The sequence below is a fragment of the Sceloporus undulatus genome, chromosome 4 (assembly GCF_019175285.1).
Source record: "Sceloporus undulatus isolate JIND9_A2432 ecotype Alabama chromosome 4, SceUnd_v1.1, whole genome shotgun sequence".
NCBI classification, from domain to species: domain Eukaryota; kingdom Metazoa; phylum Chordata; class Lepidosauria; order Squamata; family Phrynosomatidae; genus Sceloporus; species Sceloporus undulatus.
Window position 1 is genome coordinate 247,889,517 of NC_056525.1, and position 26,650 is coordinate 247,916,166.

The 26,650-nt window shown below is 43.2% G+C and overlaps 1 protein-coding gene across 3 annotated transcripts in view; it reads left to right on the plus strand.

Moving 5' to 3' along the window:
• Positions 1–4,974: 4,974 nt before the first annotated feature.
• GFUS (GDP-L-fucose synthase) overlaps positions 4,975–26,650 on the plus strand; it is a 30,124-nt gene continuing 8,448 nt past the window's right edge. The window contains exons 1-5 of one of the 3 annotated variants that reach the window (XM_042463597.1): positions 4,975–4,996; positions 11,743–11,896; positions 14,888–15,002; positions 21,354–21,482; positions 22,903–22,976. In XM_042463597.1, the coding sequence (XP_042319531.1) occupies positions 11,754–11,896; positions 14,888–15,002; positions 21,354–21,482; positions 22,903–22,976 (461 nt within the window). In that variant the 5' untranslated portion in view covers positions 4,975–4,996; positions 11,743–11,753. Of the gene's footprint in view, positions 4,997–10,090; positions 10,229–11,742; positions 11,897–14,887; positions 15,003–21,353; positions 21,483–22,902; positions 22,977–26,650 lie in introns of those variants that run through there. The other 2 variants (XM_042463596.1, XM_042463595.1) reach the window with 2 other exon arrangements.

The following is a 26,650-nucleotide window of genomic DNA, read 5'->3' on the forward strand; positions in this document are numbered from 1 at the left end:
TGCTCTCGTTCTCTCTCCCTCTCGCTCTCTTTCTGGGATCCATTGTATGCCCGGCTAATAAGATGCATTTTCCGGCTTTATGGGCCTTCACAGGGAGCTGGACTGGACATCATGCTACCCTGTGTCTTGACATTTCCAGCTATAATAATGTTCTCTTTGAAGAAAAAGAAGGGCACTTTTTGTTGGTGGGCAGGCAAAGTTCAAGACCTTTGGAGAACCAGCTGAGCTGGGTGCTCCTCTGGGAAGGAAATGCCCTCTCTTCTCTTCCCTTTCTCCACCTACCTCCAAAAAGAACAAGAGAAAGAAAAGAAAGAAGCAGGTGTTTCTCAGAAAGTTTGACTTGCACCAGAAAGGGAAGCTAATTCCTGCCAGGGAAATAGGAGTCATCGAGGAACCCATGCCAGACCTCACAATGCCAACACTTGGCAGCTAGTGTTATTAAGCATTGAGTGTTTGAGTTCGGAAACAATTCTTTCTTTGGAAACAGTTCCCAAAATCCCTCAGCCAGCATGGCTACTGGGAGTTATAGTTTTTTAAAAAGTAACTTTTGCAAAATCAGAATGCATTCCCTCAATGATAAGAAGTTCCAGGGATAGCCTTTGTTGTGCAATAGTTAGAGCAATGGCTTCATTAGGGTTGGCATCACCTGGTAAAGTAACTCCTGTCACTGCCCTCTTCTTATACAACACCATACAGAATCCTTAGTAATGTAAAGAGAGAGTGCCTTCTTGGTGGCTGCCCCTAGACTCTGGAACTCCCTGATCTCCCAGGGAGATAAGAACGGCTCCCTCCTTGATGGCTTTCCAATGACAGGTGAAGACCTACCTGTTCAAACAGGCATTTAAGGAATTACTATAAGGACAGGCTGGAATGTTGGACTAGTTTAATCATTCTTTTTAATGTACGTCATTTATTTATTTATTTTTAATGTTTTAATTGTGCTTTTTGTTTGTTTGTTTTTTAATGCTGTGAAGCTGCTCTGAGTTCCAGTCCTGGGAAAAGAGTGGGATATATATATATAATACTAATGTTATTCATGAATCATAATACCCGCATATCACTGAAAGTGATGGCAATAGTTGTAGCTGAAACGACTTGTAAAATTAAAGATATACTTTTACAGTATCATGTGCACAGCCTAAATGTATTCCCAAGTCCATACTTTCATGTGCTTAAAAGTGAACATTTGATAACATGTGAGGTTTTTAAATAAAAATTTTAAATGTTCAGATAGTAAAGCAATGTTAAAACCCCGATGTCTCTCCTTTCTCCTCCCACTGAACCTGACCCCACTGAGCTGCAGGGTTTTAAAGGGATGCAGGTGAATGTTACAGTCCATTTCTGCCAAAAGGCAGACATTTGGGGAACAGTGGTGTCTGTTAGAGTAATTGAGTCTTAAACAAAAGAAAAGTATTTTGAGTGACAGGTGACATGGAGTGACATGTGACAGACACAGACAGATGAGTCATGGGCATACGGCATGAGGCAAAGTTGCAGCAAGCTTGCATCATGTTATGTGATGCAGAATAATGACCCAGAACTACCGTCCTATATAAGTGGGCCAAGAGACTGGTCATGTGTGGGTTAGTGGGGAGTTGGAGTTGTGGTTGGAGTAACACTGTATAGTGAAGTTGGAAGTTGGTGGAGAGACATCGCAGTGTGTGTGTGTGTGTGTGTGCGCGCGCACACACACACTGTATTAAACACATAATAATGGAAGATAAAGCCTCCAGGACTTTGGATGAACCACTACATTTATGAGTCTCATTTTGTGTGTGAAAAATGGGTCAGAGCATTGCCAGTACCTACAGCTTGTATTACTTTGATTTTGCAATGGACATTGGCCAAAAGCAATAAAGTATGTATGTATGTATGTATGTATTTTGCTTTTGTGGTTTTTCTTTTTCTGATGCTGCAATTTTGTTTGGCTGCATCTGGGTTGGTTTGTCCCCAGACTGCACTGGTAGTTGACTTTTCCCTTCGCCAACAGGGTCACCTCCCTTTAGGGGTGTCCCACGGTGTGCTCCGCATCCCCCGTACTTCCCTACAGATGCCCCTCAGTTAGAGTTAAGAGCATATGTAGTATAATGGTTTGTATGCTGGATTGGGATTTTGGGGACCAGGCTTCGAATCCCCACTCGGCCATGAAATCCACTGGGTGTCCTTGGATGATGAGTCACATGCTCTCAGCCTCAGAAGAAAGCAAATGCAAACCACCACTGAACAAATCTTGCCAAGAAAATCCCTGGATAGATTTGCCTTAGGATTGCCTTAGGTCAGAAACAATTTGAAGGCACACAACTGTATTCAGCAACCGCAACAACAGTTAAGAGTCCCAGGCTATGGCTGCAGAGACCGGGGCCCTTTCACACGACACAATTATAGCACTTCCTCTTTCAATTGCCATGGTTCCATCCTACTGAATCCCAGGATTTGTAGTTTCATGAGGTATGGAAGACTTCTCAGTTTTTAAAAATGTAAAATATAATAAATTATTAAAAGGGTCTCCTGCAAAAAGTTAAAAACCCAAGTCCTGCTTAAATAAAAAGTTCTTTGCTCACCAATGGAAAGAGCAAAGCAAAGAGGGGGAGCAACCAAACCTCCAGCGGAAGGGAGTTCCACAGCCTGGGAGCCACCGAGAGTCTCCATCTTACAAGAAACACAGGATACAAATCAAAGAAAGAAAGAAAATATTAAAAAGGTCATTTTGAGGAAGTTGTTTCACCCCATACTTCAACCAGCGATGATGGGTGGCCCTCATATCAATGGATATGTTAATCTTCTCTGGGTTTTTCTTTCAACTTTAAAGGAGCTAACCAACCTATTCAACCTATTTTAGCGTCTTATACTGCAAAATTAATGCCGTTTGACACCACTTTAACTGCTATGGCTCCATCCTATGGCATCCTCGACATTAGGAAGAACTTCTTGACAGTGAGAGCTGTTCAACAGTGAAGACGCTCCCTTGGAGAGTAGGGAAGTCTCCTTCTTTGGGGGTTTTTGAACAGATTCTGGATGGTCATCTGTCAGGAATGCTTTGCTTCTGTGTTCCTGCATGGCAGAAAGGGGTTGAACTGCACGGTCCTTGGGGACTGATCTGAAAATCTTCTCACCCCACCGTCTCTAGATAAGAAATGTCACAAACATTACTGGGATGTTCAGATCCCCAGACCTTCCCTCCTCCTCCCTAATACTCTTGACAGAAAAACAGAAGAACGGAAATCATTAGCCTTAATAACAAAGTGTGAGAAAGGAGTGGGAGGTAAACCGAGGAACATAATTATTGAAAAGACTCTTTTCCTTTCCCTATCCATTGGTTAGCTGATAAAAGATGAGGACATTAGCTTTGAACGTTGAGGCAGCTAGGGCAGGAATAACAGCCATTGAGCGTATCAAGCCTCTCTGTTATTAGAACAGTCTAAGGGAGATGCTATGGTCACATCATTGGCCGTAATACGAGGGGGTTGGAGATGGTTTCTCTCCATTCTCTAGTGGGACCTGGTGGGTTTCTTGTTAGTAGTTGTGGAGTCTGCTCCCAGAAGCGTAGAATCATAGAGTTGGAAGAGACCCCAAGAGCCATCCAGTCCAACCCCATTCTGCCATGCAGGAACTCTCAATCAAAGCCCTCCCAACAGATGGCTGTCCAACCTCTGTTTAAAAACCTCCAAAGAAGGAGACTATCCCAGGGAGCGTGTTCCACTGTTGAGCTCTCACCGTCAGGAAGTTCCTCCTAATGTTTAGATGGAAAATCCTTTCCTGTTGTTTGCATCCATTGCTCCAGATTCTGTTCTGTTTGACAGTGGAGCACACTGCTGGCTCCCCTCTGGGTCCTGCAGGTGTGCAGTGACCAAAACTAACAAACACTAGGCCCAAGCAGAGATGCCAACATTCAGCACTGTCTGAGGTGCTTGATCTCAACAGGAGCTCATAGCAGAGTGCAGAAGCACTACCCAGTAGGCAGTATTTGGCATAAAGCACTGATCAACCTGAAATAAGGCAAGGACACAGTTGACTACTTCCAAAGTCCTTGGAGGCTTTCATTTTCCTGTTGCAAAATATATGCTCTGACTTCTGTCAACCTATACTGTCTGCTACAATCCACTTCTTCAACAAACACCTGTCCTGTGTTCCAGAGCCCTTATATACAGTGGGGATACCATTAGGGTTGACACCTGGTGTTTCTTAACATTTACAGCCATAGAGATTATTTTACCACTTCTTAAAGGGACCTTTTACCCAACACACACTCCTTCGGAGGTTGCGGTGCAGTCTCCTTCTTTGGAGGTTTTTAAACAGAGACTTGATGGCCATCTGTTGGGGATGCTTCGGTTGTGAATTCCTGCATGGCAGAATGGGGTTGGACTGGATGGACCTTGAGGTCTCTTCCAACTCTATGATTCTATGAAACATACAATTGAAATGTATGTGCATGTCATAGTGTGGTGACAACACTCAGTCCTTTCTACCATGCCTCAACACACACATGCGCACACACGCATCCTCCTCCTGCTGCAGTGTTATATTAATTTAATATAATGCACAGAAGAATCCTTTTTATAAAGCTGACTGTTTTCCACACTCTATAATTACAGCAAACAATCTCACGGCGTCGGCGTGGTCAAGATGGCAAAAGATATTAAAAAGGAAACTAGAAAAGGCTGCAGTGGTTTGCTTCTTCTGCCCTCTCCATTCCTCCCCCCAACACTGAGGCTTCATCCGCGCTACAGAAATAAGCCATTTGGCATGACTTTAACTGACATGTCTCAAAGCTATGGGATTCTGGGGTTTGTAGTTTTGTTAGATTTAGCTCCACCAAAACTACAAATCCCAGAATCCACAGTGTGCCAGTTAAACTGTTGACAATCTTCTTTTTTTCTGCAGTGCAGACAAGGGCAGAGTTAACTGAGCGCAAACTGCTTTTGCATTTTGAACTCCATTTGCAGCAATCCATCCAGCCTTGAGAGTGAGCACAAAGAGTTATGTCTGCTGAAATTTTGTAAGTTCTTTGACATTGTTTTGCTTTGCTTCATCCTTTTGATCCTTTGCTATATGCCCCTAAGTTTTACTCTCGACTTATCCACAGGTCATAGCAAAATCCATAACTTTGGCCCCAAAACTTGCCCTCAACTTATACATGAGGTCGACTTTTAGTCAAGTGTATATGGCAATTTGGGAGTGGGGGGATTGCCATATATCCATCTTTTGCCAGGACCCTGAGCCCTGTCAGACCTCACTGTCACATTAACTGTGAATGTTAAATCTGACCGTGTCACTCAGCTCAAACATACAACTGGCAGGAAGCCCCAGGCTTTTTGGCAGTGCCCAGGCAATACCAAGCAATGCTATACTTAGCTGGCTTACAGTTCTTCTTGAGATTGTTGCCCACAACATGGCAACAGACGGTGCAGAAGAAGCCTTTGACACTCAGCAGCTGGAAAGCCTTGTCCCTGGAGGCACACACTTAAACCCTGCAATTTACTGGGCAGCAGCACCAAGGCTTACATGCTGAGCATTTCCCCTGTGATGTGCAGGAACTCTGTTGGCAACAAGGCTTGCTTTCTTTTGTGTGTGTGTGTGTGTGTGTGTGTGTGTGGGAATGGTGAAATGGTTTGAATTTTGGACTGCAACACTGGAGACCATGGTTTAAATCCCAACTCAGCCATGAAAACCCGCTGGGTGACCTTGAGCAAGTCACACTCTCTCAGCCTCAGGGGAAGGCAATGGCAAACCTCCTCTGAACAAATCTTGCCAAGAAAATCCCATTATAAGTTTGCCTTAGGGTCGCCATGAGTCACACATACACAGTTTGCAGGATCAAGGATCAATTTGCAGGATCTGCCCAGGGCTCTTTTGTTCTGCATAATTAGAATGCTATGCTTCCACTTTAACTTCCATGATTCCATCCTATGGAATCGTGGGACTTGTAGTTTAGGATGTATAGAATTCTTAACTAGAGAGACTGAGTGGCCCAGCAAACATTTTAATCATTCAATTTTTTTAATTGTAAATGTTTTTAATTTGCTATTTCTAGATGTAGCTTTGCAACCCCTCACCCCCCTTTTTGGGAGAAAGGCAGTATATAAATGAAATAAAGACACAAACCCTAGAACTCCATAGGATGCAGTGAGAGCAGCTAAAGTGGAATCATAAGTCTAATCTGGACTGCAGTATTAATGCAGTTTGACACCGCTTTACCCACCGTGGCACAATGTGGTCGAATTCTGGGATTTGTAATTTGGTGAGATGTTTAGCCTTTTCTTAACGGTTGATGGCCATGTTTAAATACTTGAAGGGAAGTCATATTGAGGAAGGAGCAAGCGTGTTTTCTGCTGCTCCAGACAATAGGACCCGGAACAATGGTTGCAAGCTCCAGGAAAAGAGATTCAGCCTCAACATTTGGAAAAACTTCCTGACAGTAAGTGCTTGGATTGTGTCTTCCTGAATGGCAGAATGGGGTTGGATTGGATGACCCTTGTCTCTTCCAGCTCTATGATTCTATGGCAAGAAGACGTTGAAAGAGAAAGGACCACTGAAGCCAAAATCCCTGTGGTGGGGTATCATTTTGATCTTTTTGCTGGTTTATCAAACTATTTAAGAGCCATTCAGTTACTATTTTTACTGTATGAAGGTTTGTCTCTGTTTAGTAAAGAAGAAGGAGAAAGTGTGATGTATATGCATGTTGTGTAATTGACAAGACAGAGTTATTTATTTGCATATTTATGGCCTGCCTTTACTCAAATTCAAAGCAGCACGCTTTCAGCAAACAATAAAATCCTTCGCTCAATGCAAATTAAATTAAAGTCTTAGCAGCAGCTGCAGCAACAACAACAACAACAACAGCGGCAGGGAAAACACCTAATGAAAGTCGATTTTAAAAGTCGTGCAGAATGGGCTCCATTATATAGAATTAAACCTTACGTCTATCTAGACCAGCTTTGTCAGCTCTGACTGGCAGCCCAGGTTCTCCATGTGTTCTGACAGGATTTCCCCCTAGATCTACTAGGGTCCATTGGCATCCGATCCAACTCAGCTGTTTAGATCAAAGGGAGTAATAGTGCCACTCTATTCTGCTCTGGTCAGCCCCCACCTGGAATATTGTGTCCAGTTCTGGGCACCACAATTCAGAAAGGACATTGAGAAACTGGAGCCATGTGACCAAAGGAGGGCGACAAAAATGGTGAAGGGTTTGGAAACCATGCCCTACGAGGAACGACTTAGAGAGCTGGGTATGTTTAGCCTGGAGAAAAGAAGGTTAAGAGGTGATATGATCGCCCTGTTTAAATACTTGAAGGAATGCCATATTGAGGAGGGAGAAAGCTTGTTTTCTGCTGCTCCAGAGAACAGGACTGGGAGCAATGGATTCAAGCTACAAGAAAAGAGATTCCAGCTCAACTTTAGGAAGAACTTCCGGACATTAAGGGCTGTCAAACACGTTGCCTTAGAGGGTGATGGAGCCTCCTTCTTTGGAGGTTTTTAAATAGAGGCTGGATGACCACCGGTCAGAGGTGCTTTGATTGAGAGTTCCTGCATGGCAGAGTGGCTTGGACTGGATGGCTCTTGGTGTCTCTTCCAACTCTATGATTCTATGATTCATCTGCCCCAAACTCTGGAATGACCTGCCAGAAAAGATTCGACAACTGAATACACTGTCCAGATTCAAAACAGCGTTGAAGATCAATCTCTTCCGGAAGGAAGAGATAATTTTTAATTATAGATAATCCAGATAATTAATAATGTTTAATTATAGATAATCCAGATAATTTTTATAGTGCAGATTTTAAATGAAGAATTGTTAGTGTGGATTGTTTTCATATGTATGTATTATATCTTGTCCTAAATTGTATGCATGTCCTTTTAAATTGATACATATTTAAACTCATGTGGTATGATTGCTAATTGCTGTTGTTCCCTGCCTCGATACATAGGGAAAGGCAAGTAAGAAATATATTATTGTTGCTGTTGTTGTTAATAGCACAAACAGGCCTACGCTAGGAGACTTCACATCCGTGCACAAAGGGGGTCCTGCTAAAGGAATCGGCCCAGGACTCCAAACACTTGAGAGCCAGTATGGTGTGGTGGTTTCAGTGTTGGATTATGACTCTGGAGACCAGGGTTTGAATCCCAGCTCAGCCTTGTAATTGTGAGCCCACTGGGTGACTGTGGGCAAGTCACACTCTCTCAGCCTCACAGAACGACAACCCCCCTCCCTCATGAAGAAACATGCCAAGAAACCAGGGTGACCAGATGTCTTAACCACAAAGGAGGACAAGGCATCCGAAAGTGTAGGGCATTCACAAAAACATTGAGCCAAATGAAAAGCTTAAAACAGTCACATAAATACAGTTGGCCCTCTGCATCTTTGGATATTCTTTTTTATCCACGGAGTCAACCACCTGCTGCTTGAAATACATTCAAAAGTAATGTAAGTTCCCAAAGCAAACCTTGTTTTTGCCATTTTCTATAAAGGACACCATTTCCCAATGCCATTGTCTTTAATGGGACTTGAGCATTCATGGAGGCAGCATCAATAGAAGTGCAGTGTCTAGACTGAGGGAAGTAATAGTACCACTCTATTCTGTGTTGGGGGTGCTTTGACTGTGTATTCCTGCATGGCAGAATGGGGTTGGACTGGATGGCCCTTGGGATCTCTTCCAGCAATGTGATGATTCTATGATTCTATGATAGACAGTGAATTCCAGAAGATCTGTCTGGGAAAAGGGAGCTGCCTCTTCCTATGCTGCCGCCTTGTGACCACAGTCCATGGCTGTGGCTTAGCAGGGGCCAAGGGTGCTTTCCTGTGGAGAACAAAACCCCTCTAGAAAAATTGGCCAAGACAACCCTAGGATAGGTTTACCTCAGGATTGCCCTGAGTCAGAAGCAACTTGAAGGCACCACAAGAACAACAAATATGCACACATAGTAGGGAAGGCTGTGTCCATGTCAAATTGCCAGTCGCTGATGAGATTAGCACATCAGTGACTGTGACAATTTGGCATGCACACAGCCTTCCCTGCTATGTGTCTGTGTGCACATTCTGGCCCTTGCGGTCTCTTCCAGTTCTAGGATTCTATGGAAGAGAGTGGGGCATATAGACTGTTGGTTGAGAGGAAGCGATGTGCATGTTAACCTGCTGTGTCTTGTTGAATGAATGGCAAGGCCTTTGGGTGTCTCTTCAATTCAGGATCCATTGTCTGCTGGGAAATCCCTTCATTCTGGGTGGTTTTACTGGGCCCAGTTCTGGGCCCCAGAGTTCAAAAAGGATGTTGAAAAGTTGGAGCATGTCCAAAGGAGGGCCACCAAAATGGCAAAGGGGCTGGCAACCATCTCCTGTGAGGGAGGGAGGTATGTTTAGCCTGGAGATGAGAAAGTTAAGAGGTGCTAGGATAGCCCTGTTGAAGTATTTGAAGGGATGTCATATTGAGGAGGGGGCAAGCTTGTTTTCTGCTGCTCCAGAGACTAGGACCCAATGGAGCAATAGATTCAAGCTATAGGAAAAGAGATTCCAGCTCAACATTAGGAGGAACTTCTTGACAGTAAGAGCTGTTCAGCAGAGGAAGACACTGCTTCCTTGGAGGCTGTCTTTAAGCAGAGGCTGGATGGCCATCTGTCTCAATGGAGAGTTCTTGCATGGCAGAAGAAGGGGGTTGGACTGGATCAGGGCCTTTTTGGGGCCTCTTCCAACTCCATGATTCTACGATTTCTGTTAGTCTCCATATTGTTCCTTTGTTGACTGGCAAGGTCTCAGGGGCTCTAGTTTTTAGGCCATCCTGATCCCTCTGCCCCTGGTTCGGGGGAGGGGGCTTCTCCTTGGCCTTGGCTGGGTCTTGGTTTGAGTGTTTTCCATGGAGCCCAACTTGGTTGCCTTTCTTGGAGCTGTTTGTGGCTCTGGGCGGCCTCCCTCTGCCTTCTGACCGGAGAGTGCTTGAGAAGAGAGCCTGAGGCTGGGCCAGCCCCAAGCCCCGAAGAAGCCCCGCCGCGGAGCCCCTCTCGGCTCCCGGGGAAGGAGCAGCAGGAGGAGTGCTGCGGCCGCCGCCGGGGTCACTCTCATGCCCCCCCCTCCTTCCCAGCGGAGGAGGGAGGCAGGGGGAGGCAGGGAGGGAGCCCGGGGGGGCGGCCTCTCAATCCGGAAAAGGAGGAGGAAGCAGTCTCCTCCTCCTCCCGGCCTCCAGCCTCGCCTTGGCTGGCCTGGCAAGAAGAAGAGCAGCAAGGCAGGGGCGCCTTTGGAGAGGTCGGGGGGAGGGGAGGGGAGGGAAATGGGGGGCCTGACCCCCAAAACCCCTGGCTCTTGGCGCAATGGAGAGCTGGATCCCTACGGAAACCAATGGCAGCCCTGGCCCAGAGGGAAGCATTCAACACTTGCCCTGGCTTTCCTATGGGCAAGCCTTCTCCAATGGTTCTCTATGGGCAAATATTCTGCCGAGTCGCCTCCTTTGGAGGTCTTTAAGCAGAGGCTGATGCTTCGACTGAGAGTTCCTGCACGGCAGAAGAAGGGGGTTGGGCTGGATCAGGGCCCTTGGGCTATGACTAAGTATCCCCCTATGTTTCCCTATGGGCAAGTTTCCCCTATGTTTCCCTATGGGCAAGTACTGTCATTGAGGTGGGTGCTTTTGGGTGCAGGCGAGTGGGAGCCCACGGAGGGGTGCCAAGGGCTCTGAGACCCTCCTGGCTCCCCTCCCCAGAGTCTTGCCCAGACTAGAGGCAGGGGCTGGTGGTGGCTTGATTTGCATTGGTTGTGGTTGTGGTTGTTATTGCTGTTGCTGTTGTGTGCCTTTCAAATCAGTGCCAGTTTATGGCATCCTCATTTGGCCCTTCTTGGATGGTGTCTTTCTGCATGGCGGAAGGAGGTTGGACTGGATGGTCCTTGGGGATCTCTTTTCTGGGCTGAGAGAGTGTGACTCAGCCAAGGTCTCCTAGTGGGTGCCATGGCTGAGACTCAAACTCTGGCCTCCAAAATCCGAATCCGATGCTTAAACCATGACACAAACTCTCAGTACATACGCATCTGAGGAAGTAAACTGAAGTCTAGGAAAGCTCATGCTGCCAACTTCTTTCTTTAGTTAGCCTCACAAGTTCCACAAGATCTCTCTACATCTGAATACATATGTGTATTTGTATTGGGTTTGCGTGTCCACTTGTGTCTGTGTGTGCATGTCTGTTCTTGTTGCATGTGTTGTTGCAGTCTGCCTTCAAGTCATTTCCAGCTTAGGGCAACCCTAAGGAGAGACCCTATCATGAGGTTTGCTGGAGCTGAGAGGTTACCCACTGGGTTTCCATGGCCGAGTGAGGATTTGAACCCTGGCCTCCAGAGTCATAATCGAACGCTCAAACCATGACACCACAGAGAGAGAGAGAGAGAGAGAGAGAAAGAGTTTGTGTGTGTTTGTATGTATGTGCATGTCTGTTGTGTGCTTTCAGATTGTTTCTGATTTCTGGCAACCGTAAGGTGACTGTCATAGTATTCTGTGAGGCTGAGAGTGTGTGACTCACGCCCATGGTCACTAGAGGATTTCCATAGCCAAGCAAGGATTCAAATCTTGGTCTCCATAATCTTAATTCAGTGCTCAACCCAAGACACCACGTGGCTCTCAAAAATATACATATATGGGTTTGTGTGTGTGTACGTTGTGTGTGGATTTTACAACAAATGGTGACTCCAGGGGAACAAAATGACCTGATATATCCTGATGTATGTTGGTTAGTTGAATACTTTAACTTCCTCTTTTTTCGTACTTTGCTGGACAGGTTTTGCAATCATGGCTGAGCCAAAGAAAAAGCGCATTTTGGTGACAGGCGGATCAGGACTCGTGGGAAGGGCCATCGAGAGAGTGGTAGCGGATGGGGAAGGCCGATCGGACGAGGAGTGGATTTTCGTGTCCTCCAAGGATGCTGACTTAACGTGAGTAGGAGTTGTTCAATGGGAGCTTTCAAAAAACTTAATGTCAAGTTGCCTGACCAACCTTTAATTGCTAATCTGTAATTTTAGGAGGTATTTCGAATTCTCTGCCAGAGAGCTCTAGTCTCTCATGAAACTAAAAATCCTAGGATTCCATAGGAGGCAGTTAAACTGGCATCACAATACTAGGATTCTGCCATATGAAGAGATCCACACCTTCTTCACGCAGATAATGCACCAATGCATTTGGATGTCACAATCTGCAGTGGTGTTTCATAGCATGAGCTGACTTCAGAAGATGGTTAGAAGCATTCATGGGCAATCAAGACTATTTACAGACAGCTGTGTAAACTCACTGGATGACCTTGGACAGGTTACACTCACACTCTCTCAGCCTCAGAGGATGACAGTGGCAAACCCCCTCTGAAGAAAGAAAACCCTGTGATAGGGTCTCCACAAGTCAGAAACAACTTGAAGCCACACAACAACAACAAGGCATGGCAGCTGCCGGCTCCCACCAGCTTCTGTTGGCTATATAGCATGGAGTATCAGTGGACTCTGGGCAAGGCTCAGGGAAGGACAAAGGCAAACCCCCTCTGAACAAATCTTGCCAAGAAAACCCAATGATAGGCTCATCTTAGGTTTGCCGTAAAGTGGAAACGACTTGAACAACGACAAAAAACCAGTGGCCCAGGCAGCAGGGGACATAGCATGTCATCTTGCTGGTAGGTTTCCAAGGGATTTGAGGTAGCCACAATGAGAAAAAGGATACTGGGATAGATGGTTTTTTTGCCTAATCCAGGAAGACTGCAGTCTTTAGTGTGTCCCACTGTCCAGCATCCTCCTCCTCATTTTCTTCTTCTTCCTTCTCCACTTTTTCCCAAAATTGGGATTCAAACAGCTTACAATTTAAAAGCATAGTACAAATAAAAACATATAAAAGTGACAATTAAAACAGAATTAAACTGTTCCATTTCCTTGCAGAAGCTCAGCAGGGTAGATTGGTAAAGTCCCCTTGCCACACACATAGTATGTCAGTGCACACTGGTGAAGAAAGGGATCTGTGGTAGCATGGATTAAATTCCAGGTCACTCAAGGTCTCAGGCCTGAATATGTCTGCTGAAATTCTGCATTTGTACTGCATGCAAACCCACTGGCTGACCCTGGGCAAGTCTCAGGTGAGGGCAATGGCAAAGCCCCTCTGAAGAAACTTGCCAAGAAAACCCCATGATAGTTTTGACATATGGGCGCCATAAGTCGGAAACAACTTAAAAGCACACAACAACAACAACAGAAATTGTACACAAGCATGGGCAGAGTTATGTCCCTCTTCTATTATGCAACCACTTTACTGAATACCAGTGTAATGCAACATTTGTGCATTACTGGTCACTGCACATGGCTGTTGTGGTACAGGACAGTCATGCTGTGGAATGTGCTTCCACCATTGTCAGTTGGTTATAAGTTTTGCACCTTGTCCACAAAAAGCAATACCGCATCTGTAGCCAGGGTTGGTTGCTTTAAACTAGGTTGCTTGAAACCATGGCTTTAAAAAAAATCCTTTAAAGAATATTTGTTGCTGTTGTTTTTAAAAATCTGGCTATTTTTACAGGTTGAGTTTCCCTTATCAAGAACTCTGAAACCCAAAATTGTCCCCACGGAGGTGGCTGAGATAGTGTCACTTTTGCTTTCTGGTGGTTAAGCGTACACAAGCTTTGTTTCATGAACACAATTATTACGGTCGACTCTCTGTATCCACAGATTCTTATCCAAACATTCCAGCATCCAAGGCTTGAAAATATTTAAAACACCACATACAAATTGCAAAAAGCAAACCTTGATTTTGCCATTTTATATAAAGGACACCATGAGGGCAGGGAACCGTCTAATTAAAAATAATAATTGTAAGCCGTTCTGATAGCCTTTAGGGCTAAAGGGCGGGGTATAAATACCATTAATAATAATAATAATAATAATAATAATAATACTATGCATTGTATTTAATAGGACTTGAAAATCCATGGATTTTGATATCCACAGGAGGTCATGAAACCAAACCCCAGCAGATACCAAGGGCCCACTGTATAAAATTATGTTCAGGCTATGTGTATAAGATGTACTGTATATGAAACCTAAACTAATTTTGTGTCCCATCTCCAAGATATCTCATTATGTATATGCAAATATTCCAAAAATCAAACAAAAAACAACAACCCAAAACTCTGAAATCCAACAAGACTTCTCACCCTAAATGTTTCGGATAAGGGAGATTCAACCTATACTATTTTCCCACCCTCTTCCTGGAACAACAATGACTCTTTGAATGTAAACATTTTCACTTTAACAGTTTATTGGCCGTTGTTCCTTGTTAGAACCGTGTCAGTGGCTTCCTTTTAATCACTTTATTTACCTTGGCTAGAGATATAGTGCAAAAAATGCCATTCAAAAGCAATTCCTTCAATTCACAGATGTTCAACCAAAAAAACTCCCATGATTTAAAAGAGCACATTTAAAAAAACAATTATTACGTAAGCTCTTGCCACAACAACTGAACTGTATTTTGCTACTTAATTTTCTGATTTAGATCTTTATAGGTGTAGTCTCACACATTAATGCAAGCCCCCCCCCCCAAAAAAAACCTTGATTTGAACCACAACCACAAAAGAAAATACCAACTTCTTTTCCTGGTTTTTTTCCAAACCCTGTCTATTGTACACATACTTCCTTATACATCCCTGACATGCAGCTGCCATCTGTGTGTTTTCTTCAGCCTTGCTTGTAGGATGCCTTAAGGAATGAGCATAAGGAATGCTCAATAAATATGTACAAGGCTTGCTGATTTGTCAGATGGGGGCTTTGCATGGGGGAATGTCTGACGTATAAACAACACCTTTCTTGGCTCACATTGTTTGTCTCTTCTTCCTCCCCACCCCTCTCTATAATATTATTATTATATATTTATTATATTATCTTTCCTTCCTTTCTTCCTTCTAGGAATGCTGCAGAGACCAAAGCGCTCTTTGAGAAACACAGGCCCACCCACATCATTCACTTGGCTGCCCTGGTGGGAGGCCTTTTCCGGAACATCAAGTACAACCTCGATTTCTGGGTAAGGAATTTGGGAGCCAGCATGGTGTAATGGTTTGAGTTTTGGACTAGAACTCCAGGATACTAAGGTTCAAATTCCCACTTAGTCCTGAGAATTGCTGGGTGATTTTGGGCAAGTTACACTCTCTCATAGAGAGCCAGTGTGGCATAGTGGTTTGAGTATGGGAATGCGACTCTGGAGACCAGGGTTTGATTCTCTGCTTGGCTATGAAACCCACTGGGTGACTTTGGGCAAATCACACCTTCCCAGCTTCCGTCAAAGGTAGTGGCAACCTCCCTCTAAAGAAACCTGTCAAGAAAACCCTATGATAAGTTCACTTTAGGGTTGCCATAAGTCAGAAACTAATAGGAGGCACACAACCCACTCACACACACAGACTCAGAGGAAGGCAGTGAGAAAGCTCCTCTGGATAAATCTCGAGAGCTATGGAGATATAGTGAGTTGATTGTTGAACCAGGGCTCTGAGAGACCAGGGTTTGAATCACCACTCTGCCACAGAAACCCACTGGGTGACTTTGGGCAAATTATACTCTCAGCATCAAAAGGTGGCAATGGCAAGCCTCCTCTGAATAATAAATCTTGCAAAAAAAAAAAAAAAAAAAAATCCTAGGCTGGGGTTGCCCTAAATCAGAGTGGTCTTGAAGGGACACAACAGCAACAAAACCAACACCATGTTAATTTAATTCCTGAAATGCCATCTCCTATCCACCCTACCTGACACTTTGCTCTCAACCCTTGGACTGAATGTGGGGTCCCACAGCCCTCAATGCATTTATTTTTGCCCTAGAAAATGTCTCCCCAGATATGCGCTTGGCTCATGGACTGGCCTGGAGATATCTAGCACCTTTAGAACCTGGAGTAAACCCTAAAACAGGAAGATGAATAGAGCAGTATTATGGGCAATGCTTGCACACATTATTGTACCTACCTTATATATTTGGTCGTCTTGAAATTAAGAAATAAAGTGAATTTTTTAAAAACTCATCCAGATTCTATGGATTATGGAAGTCTCCAGGAGTGGCAGTTCACCTTTTAAACTGGTCACCTGTACTTTTTAGCATTAAAAACATACCAATTTTACTAAACAAACAAACAAACAAACAAACAAACAAAAAAGGATTTTCAGCCCTTTCCTCATCCCACCTTATTTTGGGGCATTTTTGACAGTCCATTTTGCTCCTGGAGAGTCCCAGGGCCAAGGATTGGCCCCTGGACTTCTTCGCTGGTATTTTCTCTCCCTCCTACCTCTGCCCTATTCTAAAAAGAGCAAATGTTAGGATCACACAAAGAAAAAATATTTCACTGAGAGACTAGGGCAGACTTCGTTCCCAAAGGGTCTGTCGTTGCCTCCTCTAATTTTGTGCTTTCCAGATGTTTTGGACTATAGCTCCCAGAATTCTTGACCAATGGCCATGCTATTTGGGGATGATGGGAGGTGAAGCCCAAAATATCTGGAGGATATGAGGTACAATTCAACTCTTATCTAGAGCTGTCCACTTCTGCATCTGTGGGAGAAGATTTCAGCCAATGTTGCTCGTTACCTGGCTATAGGACATGTAACACTGAAATTCTCTCTTTCCCACAGCCTTGAAAGGTATAGGAGTTGTCTCCAGTTTTCATTTTTGGCAACTATCAGAATTAGACGTTTAAGGACTTGATTCTGGTACTTGCTGGGAAGAGACATGGGAGCCCATCAGCTGAAGGGTTGTGATGCTGTCTTCTGCTGTAGGATCTATCATCAGGTGTGCTTATTTTCTAGCATTGACATGTACAGTATCATCTAAAATCCACAAAACAGTGATACCTTTGTCAGGCCAAACAAAATGCACATTATATATGTTGCAGGCTTTTGAAGCTCCACCAGCTTCTTCAAAGAAGGAAAGAGGGAGAAAAAAGGACTATGTTAGTCCTAGCCTTGCCTTTGGTCAAGATGTTGTAGTTGACCTCAGTTCAGATGTTATGGAAGGATATTCATGCAGGTGGACCCTTCCTCCTCCTGGCTATGTGGATACTGGGAGATTCAGTCTAGGGAATCCACTTTAAATTCCATTGGCAAGACAAAAAGCTATTGCCTTTGAGATCCAGTATGTCTAAAATCCTTTGTGAGGCCACAAGCCCCTTTGTTAGGAAGAGAACACTGAATTTCTCAGGATGCCTCCATGCTTTTGCATCAAGAAAACCTTTAGGTGTTGTTAAGGTAAACTGTGTCAGTTTTCCATATCAAGCCAAGAATGTGGAATAGGTCAGAACAGCTCAGTAGTAGATCTTTAGAAACAAGGAGGGGATTAGTTTGGTTGTTTTCTTTTTTGAATTTGGGAACTGTCTTCTCTTGTAAAATGCTTTTCTTTCGGTGCTCTGAGAGATTAACTTCCACTTGTGGCTGGGGCTGTCAAATTGTACCCCCCTCCCAGAACGGAAATGTTTATCCAGCAGTCTTTAAACACAGGGAAACATAACAGGACACGTCACATCGCACTGCCTTGGGTAGATCTTTGTTTGCTTTGTGGCAGAGCTGTATAATCTGTGGCCACGTCATCCTTAATCTGAGGATCAGCTGCACACAGGCGAGGAACCAGCAAATCCCAGCATGGCATGACTATGTCCTCTGTGCTTCTCTCCTTATGCCTTCAATGCAGGAAGGTGGCTGCTGGCTTGGAAAGAAGCCTCCTTAGTTTGCTGTGTGACAAGTAGGGTGCACAGTTACAAAAGAGGGCAGAGTTCCTTCATCGTTACATAAGACGCTGCCTTATCTTCAAATTCACCATTGATCCATTGCTTTAGCCAATTTTTCGACTGACTGGGGCTGCTGCCACACTGCAGAATTAATGCAGTTTAACACTGCTTTAACTGTCATGGCTCCAGCCTATGGAATCCTGGGGTTTGTAGTTTGCTGTGGCACCGGGGTTCTCTGACAGAGAAGGCTGAATATCTTACAAAACTACAAGTCTCAGAATTCCATAGCATTGAGCCCTGGTAGCTGAAGCGATGTCGGACTGCATTGATTCTGCAGTGTAAATGCAGCCTGGAAGGCCTCTCCAGAGTTTCCAATGGAGTGGTCTTTGTTGTTTTTTAAATTTAATTTATATCCCACATTTTTCCTTATATAGGATCCAAGGAGGCTTTAGCATACCTGATTTTGCCACAGAGCAGATGGGTTTTAGAGTATAGTGCATCATGTCTTAGTTACCTACCAGTTAGACTACAGGTATCATCATCATCTATTTAAATAGTGCCTTCAGTGTACATGGCACTTTACAAGTGAGAGAACAAAAACAAGCCAGTCCAGTAAAAGGTACAGTATCTAAAAAAAAACCCCACACAAATACATATACATGCATACACATATACACGCAAGTTGAGTCTCTCTTAAACACCAGAAGTGTTTTAGATTTTGGATTTTTTTTTTATTTTGGAGTATCTATATTTGCATATACATACATAATATACATACATAATATGTACATGATTAGGCATCTTGGAGGTGGGACCCATGTCTGAACACAAAATTCATTTATTTTTCATACACACTTTATACACACAGCTTGAAGGTAATTTCATGCAATATTTTAAATTATCTTGTGCATGAAACAGGAAATCCGAAATACTCCACAATCCAAAATTGTTCACATGGGTGGCTGAGGTAGAGACCCTTTTGCTTTCTGATGGTTCAGCGTATACAAACTCTGTTTCACGTATAAAATTATTAAAACGTATTATCTATAACATTACCTTCAGGCTATGTGTATGAGGTGTATACAAAATGAATGAATTTCATGTTCAAAATTGGGCCTCATCCCCAAGATATATCATTACAGTATGTATATGCAAGTTTTCTAAAATCTGAAGGGGAAAAAAATCCAAAGCATTTTGGATAAGAGAGACTCAACTTGTGTGTGTGTGTTTCCTTTAGATACTATACCTTTTGTTGGGCTGGCATGCTGATTTCTGTCCAACAGTAAATATGAAAAGCCAGCTCAGTTTTTCTCAGTAGCTTAGTATTTGTTTATGAGTTTCAAATATAGAAAGCTTTTGGTGCCTCTTTTTCTTAATGCCACGCATCTGCATTTAGTTTTTGCATGCCAGCTTCCAAACTCCACAGGCAGCGCCTTCATCTTTTTTAAAAACCCTTGTCTTTTAATCCCTTTGATGTTCCCCTTTGTGCATTTCCAATTGGTTGTCCCTGTTTGTTCTAGGAAGGGACACTGCGTTTGAAGCGTAAAATGCTACCTTGAAAATCCGTGCAATAAAAGCAATATTTTTAAAAAAGAAGAGGAGATATGATAAGGAATGCCTGCAAAGAATGAATAAATATTTTGTTCCTATAGAACAGGGGTTGGCAATGGTGAGAGGCTGCATTAGCTCCCTATGAGGTCTTGGAGGGCCACCACAAAAACAAGTCCTCTAGGGATTTAGAGGGTCATTTTTGCTATATTTCTGTCCTCCCTGAGCCATTCAGTCTTTTTCATTTCCTGCTTTAAAAAAAGTCCTTTCCTGGGTCTAAAGTAGTCAGTGAGGACTGAAATCATGGTGAAAATGTTTCCCTACAGACCTTAGAAGGCACTTAGGGGCAAAAAAACGTTTTTTAAACCTCTAGAGCCATAAAAATGCTGCACTTTGTGTATCCCTGCTTTAAGCAGGCAGCCTTGTCTGATTTTCATCCTAGTTCTCATAAGCGAACTGAGAAGAGCTTGTAAATAATAATTGTTCTCCTTCATGATTTGCTGCCATTAAAAAGACCAGATGACCAGATATCTCTCTCATTTTATCTACCTCCTTTGTGTGTCTTCAAGCCACCTGTCAATTTATGGAACCCCATGAATTTGTAGGGTTTTTTAAGGCAAGGAACCCTCAGCGGTGGTTTTGCCATTTCCTTCCTCCAAAATAGAGCTACATCACCTGGGCTTCATTGATGGTCTCCCATCCATGTACTAACCCAGGCTGACCCTAGAATTCAGAGACAAAGCCATCTTAGTCTGGAATATCAGTATGCAGAGAGATCTTGTAGCACCTTTGAGGCTAATGGTGCGAAAGAAGTTGTTAGCATAAGCTTTTGTAGACTTGGTCTGGCTCCTCAGATGCATGGATGTTGATCCTGCTTACCTTTCAAGATTAGATGGGATCAGGTGCATTTAGGGTATTTAGGTCGTACTGCATTTCAACAACATAAAAAGACATAAAGGAATCCACTAGCACTTTTTGTGCAGAAAGCTTATGCTAGAAATGTCTTTTCCCCATTTGGTCTCAAAGCTGCTGGTGGATTCCTTTATGTCTTTCTGTGCTAAAACAGACTAACATAGCTATTGCTTTGACTGCGTAGGCAGAAGTGTTGCATCACTTCAGTTGTTACGACCCCCATCATAGGAAATTTGGAATTTTGCAAAATATACAGAATTTTCTTCTGAATGCCACCATGTGCCATGCCTAGAATCCCTAAAGCACCTCACCAAATAACAGATGTATCAGTGTTCCATAGGATGGAGCCATGGCATTTAAAGTGATAGTTAACAGCTGTGGCTGTATAATACAGACACACCACTTCTAATTAAAAAGTGAGCCCTTGCTCCTGGAATCGGGGGCCCCATACAGACAGGCCAAATTAAAGCTGCTTCAAATCACTTTGTGGGTATGCTGTTTAAATGATGCATGCAACCTAAGAGACTAGGAGCTTTATTTTGGCCTGTCTGTATGGGCCCATAGAATCACAGATTTGGAAGAGACCCCAAGGGTCATCCTGTCCAACCCCATTCTGCCATGCAGGAACACACAATCAGAGCACTCCCTGTGACAGATGGCCATTCAGCCTCTGTTAGAAAGCCTCCAAAGAAGGAGACTCCGCCAAGGCAGTGTGTTCCACTGTTGGACTGCTCACTGTTGGAAATTCTTCCTAATGTTTACGTTGAATCTCTTCCAGGTCAGACAAATCACCCCTTCCCCTTTTCAGAAAGTCACACTCAGGGGAAAATCTAAAACGTTGATATTGGGGCTCCCCAAAAGAGCCCAAGAAGACCACATTTCACCCATCTCTGCCTTGTAACACCTTGCAGTGACTTAAGAGTTGAAATCAAAGATATAACCATGTTAGTCTGTAAAATCAATATGTAAAGAGATCTTGTAGCACTTTTGAGACTAACTGAAAGAAAGAAGTTGGCAGCATGAGCTTTTGTAGACTTCAGTCTACTTCCTCAGATGCATTTGGTCGAGGTAGATTGATGTCTATGAAAGCTCATGCTGCAACCTTCTTTCTTTACATTGGTCTCAAGGGTGCTGCAAGATTTCCTTATATACTTAGAGTTGAAAGTCATTGACTATTTTGATTTATCTGTCTGCCGGTCTCTCTCTTTCTGTACCCAGCGAAGGAATGTGCACATCAATGACAACGTCTTACACTCGGCGTACGAGTCCGGCGTTCAGAAAGTTGTCTCCTGCCTTTCCACTTGCATATTCCCTGACAAGACCACCTACCCAATTGATGAAACCATGGTAAAAGGCTTCAAGGATATAACCATGTTAGTTTGTAGAGTCAATATGTAGAGAGATCTTGTAGCACCTTTGAGACTAACTGAAAGAAAGAAGTTGGGAAAATGCCGTATGCTTTCTCCAGTTTTGGTGTGGAGTATTGGAGGAGGCAATGCCAGTCACTTCTTAAAAGTTTATTCTAGGATTATGGATTGCTAGCAGCGCATGGAGCCCAGTTCACCTTGGGCGTGTCCTTGCACACTTGGCACAAAATGGTTTCTGTGCAGGGGGTAATGTTTAAGCATCTGGGCTTGGCATGAGTGTCTTGAAATATGAAACTTGTGCCTTGCCACCTTATCTGTTAGTATATACTCTGTACTAAAAATAATTTTTTAAAAGTGGAATGCTGTAACCTAATCCCACCTGCCATGGATTTATTAAATCTGTAAAAATGCAAGAATATTTAGAGCAAAATGGTTTGGGCTGAATGTTTTATGCTATTGGAATAGATCACTAAATTCAACTCTAAAGAGTTTAATTTGAATTTAACCCAGGGGTGTTTTTGAACTATAAATCCCAACATTCCTAGAAAGCACTACCAATAGGGAAGTAAGCTGGTTTTTCAGCAACATCTAGGGCCCACATTTTGCAGACCCTTGATTTAGATTTTAGACCATCTCCAGATGTGCAGTGGTGCAGATAAGGAGGTGGCATGTACCAGCAAGTTCTTGTCTCAGTCTGCCAAAATGTACATCTGTCCAGCTCTACAATTGTGTTGGATTTTTCTGTCTTCCACTGCACCATCTTTGGCATTCTGTTGTCTTTGTTTCTCTGAACTTGTGAGTCTTTCTGCTGTCTTATCAATGTCTCTTGGATTTTAAAAATTGCTCTTAAAGGGAGTGCAAATGAGGGCATAAGGCAAGCCCCGCTGGAGCAGACCAATGACCTATCTACTCCAATATACTGAACCATAGTGGCCTACGAATTGTACCATCAGAAGTTCACCAGCAAGTCAGGAAGTCACCTGTGTAGAGACACACAGCCTTTGTTACTAGCGGAGATATAGTCCATCCTGAAGTACAGCCAGGGATTGTCCCAGTTTCTGCTAATTTATCTAATTCCCCTTCAGTGCCATCCAAGTTGGCAACCATCTTGTGGCAGTGAGTTCCACAGTGTATCTATGAGCTGTATGGTGAGGTACTTCCCTTCATCTGTCCTTACTCTTCCCCCATTCATCTTCAATAGATGTCTCCTTTTGAGTTCTAGCATTTGAGAGAGGCAGAAAAGCTTCTCCCCTCCCCATCTTTCCTGCATAATGTTATGTACCTCTAACTGTGCCTCGTCTTTTGTCTTAACTTACTGCGATGAGAAATCTTTTCTTAGTTTTTATTCTGTCATGTTTTCAGTGCCCTAGTTGAAAATGGTGATGCACTTTCCCTTACAGATCCACAACGGTCCTCCACATAGCTCAAACTTTGGCTATTCCTATGCAAAGAGGATGATTGATGTCCAGAACAGGTATGTCCCTTTTCCTTCTCCAACACTCAAAACACTATGCCACATAGAAATCCAAAATATTTTATTGTTTTTAGCCATGGTTTCAGTTGATCCAGCAAAATACAGTAGGGTGTCTGTTAGTCCAGACATAAAACACAAAGAGAAATGATAGCTTCTATCTATATATTCAGATTTAATATGCACTTTAAAACTTGGTAAAATCCTTGACAAAGTTAGCCCTTTCACTGAGTCTCCGTTATGGTCTATTGCCATCTTATTCAATGCTCTAGGTTGGATTTTTCTTGCTACAGCCGTGTACAATGCAACTTAATAAGATATATGCTCCAGTTTGTCAGATAGCTGGTGGGTTACTATAATTTGTCCTGACCAGCCGCTGCATTGCAGCACACAATGAAACAGGAAACCTTCTCTGGAGGGCACTCAGTGGACAGCGCAATAAAGAGTGCGCCAACTGCTCCACATATCCACAAATGCAGAATCTATTTGCAAGGATATGAAGGTACCTGCTACCCAAATAGGTGGATAAACAATATAATGTGTGGATTTTTGGAATTGTGGGGTATTGGTTTGAGTATTGGACAACTCTGGAGGCCAGGGTTCGATTCCCGCTTGGCCATGAAACCCACTGGGTGACCTTGGGCAAATCACATGCTCTCAGCCTCAATGGAAAGTAATGGCAAACCTCCACTGAACAAATCTTGCCAAGAAAACCTCATGATAGAGTTGCCATAAGTCGGAAATGACTTGAAGACACACAGCAAACACACCCAGTTGGAAGGGCTCCCAAGGGCCAAGTCCCTGCCAGTCCAGGAATCCATAGCTAATGTATCTTTGAGGGGTAGCCATTTCTCCTCTCTTTAGAAAGAAAGCCTGCCAGCTGCTCAGAAAGTCCATTGCCACTGTTGAACAACTCTTACTTAATTCTCATTTCTTTTCCTGAAATTTGCATTTACTGGTTCAGTCTCACTTATCTAGAATTAATTCAAAATTGTCCACCTAGGTGGCTGAGATAGTGACACCTTTGCTTTCTGATGCAAAGTGTACACAAACTTTGTTTCATGCATGGAATTATTTAAAAGATTATATATTATGTGTATGTGTATGAGATATATATGAAGCATAAACGAATTTCATGTTTAAGAGTTGGATCCCATCTCCAAAGATATCCCATTTTGTACAGTGGGCCCTTGATATCTGCTGGGGTTTGGTTTCAGGAATCTGGTTGGATACCAAAATCCATGGATGCTCAAGTCCCTTTAAATAAAATGGTGTAATGAAATTGTGTCCCTTATATAAAATGGCAAAATCAAGTTTTTTAAAAATGTATATATATTATAAATATTTTCAAGCTCTGGATGGCTGAATCTGTGGATAAAGAATCCATGAATTCAGAGAGCCCACTGTATATGCAAATATTCCAAAATCTGTAAAAAATCCAAAACTCTTCTGGTCCAAAGCATTTTGGATAAAGGAGACTCAACCTATATTTGTTTGGGTCCTTCTTCTGGAGCAGCAATCAATCAATCAATCAATCAATCAATAAATAAATAAATAAAATGGCTCACTCCATCTACAGTCTGGCAGCCATTCAGAATAAATGGAATAATCTAGTAGATAGCCATCTTTTCATTTACAGTTGGCCCTTCGTATCCACAAATTTTTTTATCCACGGATTCAAGCATCCATGGCTTGAAAATATCCCCGAAATATATAAATTTCAATAATCAAACCTGGATTTTGCCATTTTATATAAGAGGTACCATTTTACTATGTCATTGTACGTAATGGGACTTGAGGATCCGTGGATTTTGTTATCCACAGGGGATCCTGGAACCAAACCCCAGCAGATACCAAGGGCCCACTTTACTTAGATCTGATCCTAACCAACAAGGATGACTTGGTTAATGAAGTGCAAGTGGTGGGATCCTTAGGTGGAAGTGACCATGTTCTCCTGGAGTTTGTTATACAGTGGAAAGGAGAAGCCAGGCAGAGTCAGACACGCATCCTAGACTTCAGGAGAGCGGATTTCAGTAAACTTAGAGAAATACTGGGGGCGATCCCATGGTCAGGAATACTAAAAGAGAAGGGAGTTCAAGATGGATGGGAGTTTCTAAAAAAGGAGATACTGAAGGCACAAATTAAAACAGTTCCAGTGAGAAAGAAAAATGGGAGGTGTTGCAAGAACCCAGGATGGATGACCAAGGAACTTTCAGCTCAGCTAAATTTGAAAAGGAACATGTATAAGAAATGGAAAAGGGGGGAAATCACCAAAGAGGAATTCAAACAAATAGCTAGCATGTGTAGAGATAAGGTCAGAAAAGCTAAAGGGCAGAATGAACTCAGGCTTGCTAGAGAGGTTAAGAACAACAAAAAGGGCTTTTTTGGATATGTCCGCAGCAAAAGGAAGAAGAAGGAAACAGTAGGGTCACTGCGTGCAGACGATGGCAAAATGCTAACAGAGGACAGAGAAAAGGCAGAATTACTCAACACTTTCGTTGCCTCCGTCTTCTCAGAAAAGGCAAAGGGTGCTCAACCTGAGGATAATGGAGCAGAGGACAGAATAGGGGAATTTCAGCACAAAATAAGTAAAGAGATAGTACAGGAATACCTGTATAACCTAAATGAATTTAAGTCTCCGGGACCAGATGAGCTACATCCAAGGGTATTAAAAGAACTGGCTAATGTAATATCGGAGCCATTGGCAATAATCTGTGAAAACTCCTGGAAAACAGGAGAGATCCCAGCCGACGGGAGGAGGGCAAACGTTGTCCCCATCTTCAAAAAGGGGAAAAAAGAGGATCCCAACAATTATCGTCCAGTTAGTCTGACATCAATCCCAGGAAAGATTCTGGAGCAGATTATTAAACAGAGAGTCTGTGAACATCTAGAAGGCAATGCCATAATCACAAAAAGTCAACATGGGTTTCAGAGAAACAAGTCATGCCAGACAAACCTAATCTCTTTCTTTGATAAAATTACCAGCTTGGTAGATGAAGGGAATGCTGTGGATATAGTATACAGTGGTACCCCGGGATACGAAATGATCGCGTTACGAAATTTCCGGGATACGAAAAAGTTAGATTGGAAAAAACTGTTCCGGGTTACGATATTTTTTTCGGGTTACGAAATTTATTTCGGCGCGAAATTCAAACGCAAAGCGTGGCTAGCGGCTTTCCAGCGCTAACGGAAAGCCTTTTCGGGTTGCGAAATTACTTGGGTTACGAACGGAACGGCGGAACGAATTAATTTCGTAACCCGAGGTAGCACTGTATCTTGATTTCAGTAAGGCCTTTGACAAAGTTCCCCATAACATAATTGCAAACAAGCTTGTAAAATGTGGGCTAGACAAGGCAACTGTTAAGTGGATTTGTAATTGGTTGACCAGCCGAACCCAAAAGGTGCTCAACAATGGCTCCTTTTCATCCTGGAGAGAAGTGACCAGTGGGGTCCCACAGGGCTTTGTCCTGGGCCCAGTGCTATTCAACATCTTTATCAATGACCTGGATGACAGAATTGGGAGCATACTTATCAAATTTGCAGATGATACCAAATTAGGGGGAATAGCTAATACCCCAGAGGACAGGATCAAGATTCAAAATGACCTGAATAGACTAGAAAGCTGGGCCACAGCTAACAAAATGAAATTCAACACGGAGAAATGTAAGGTACTGCAC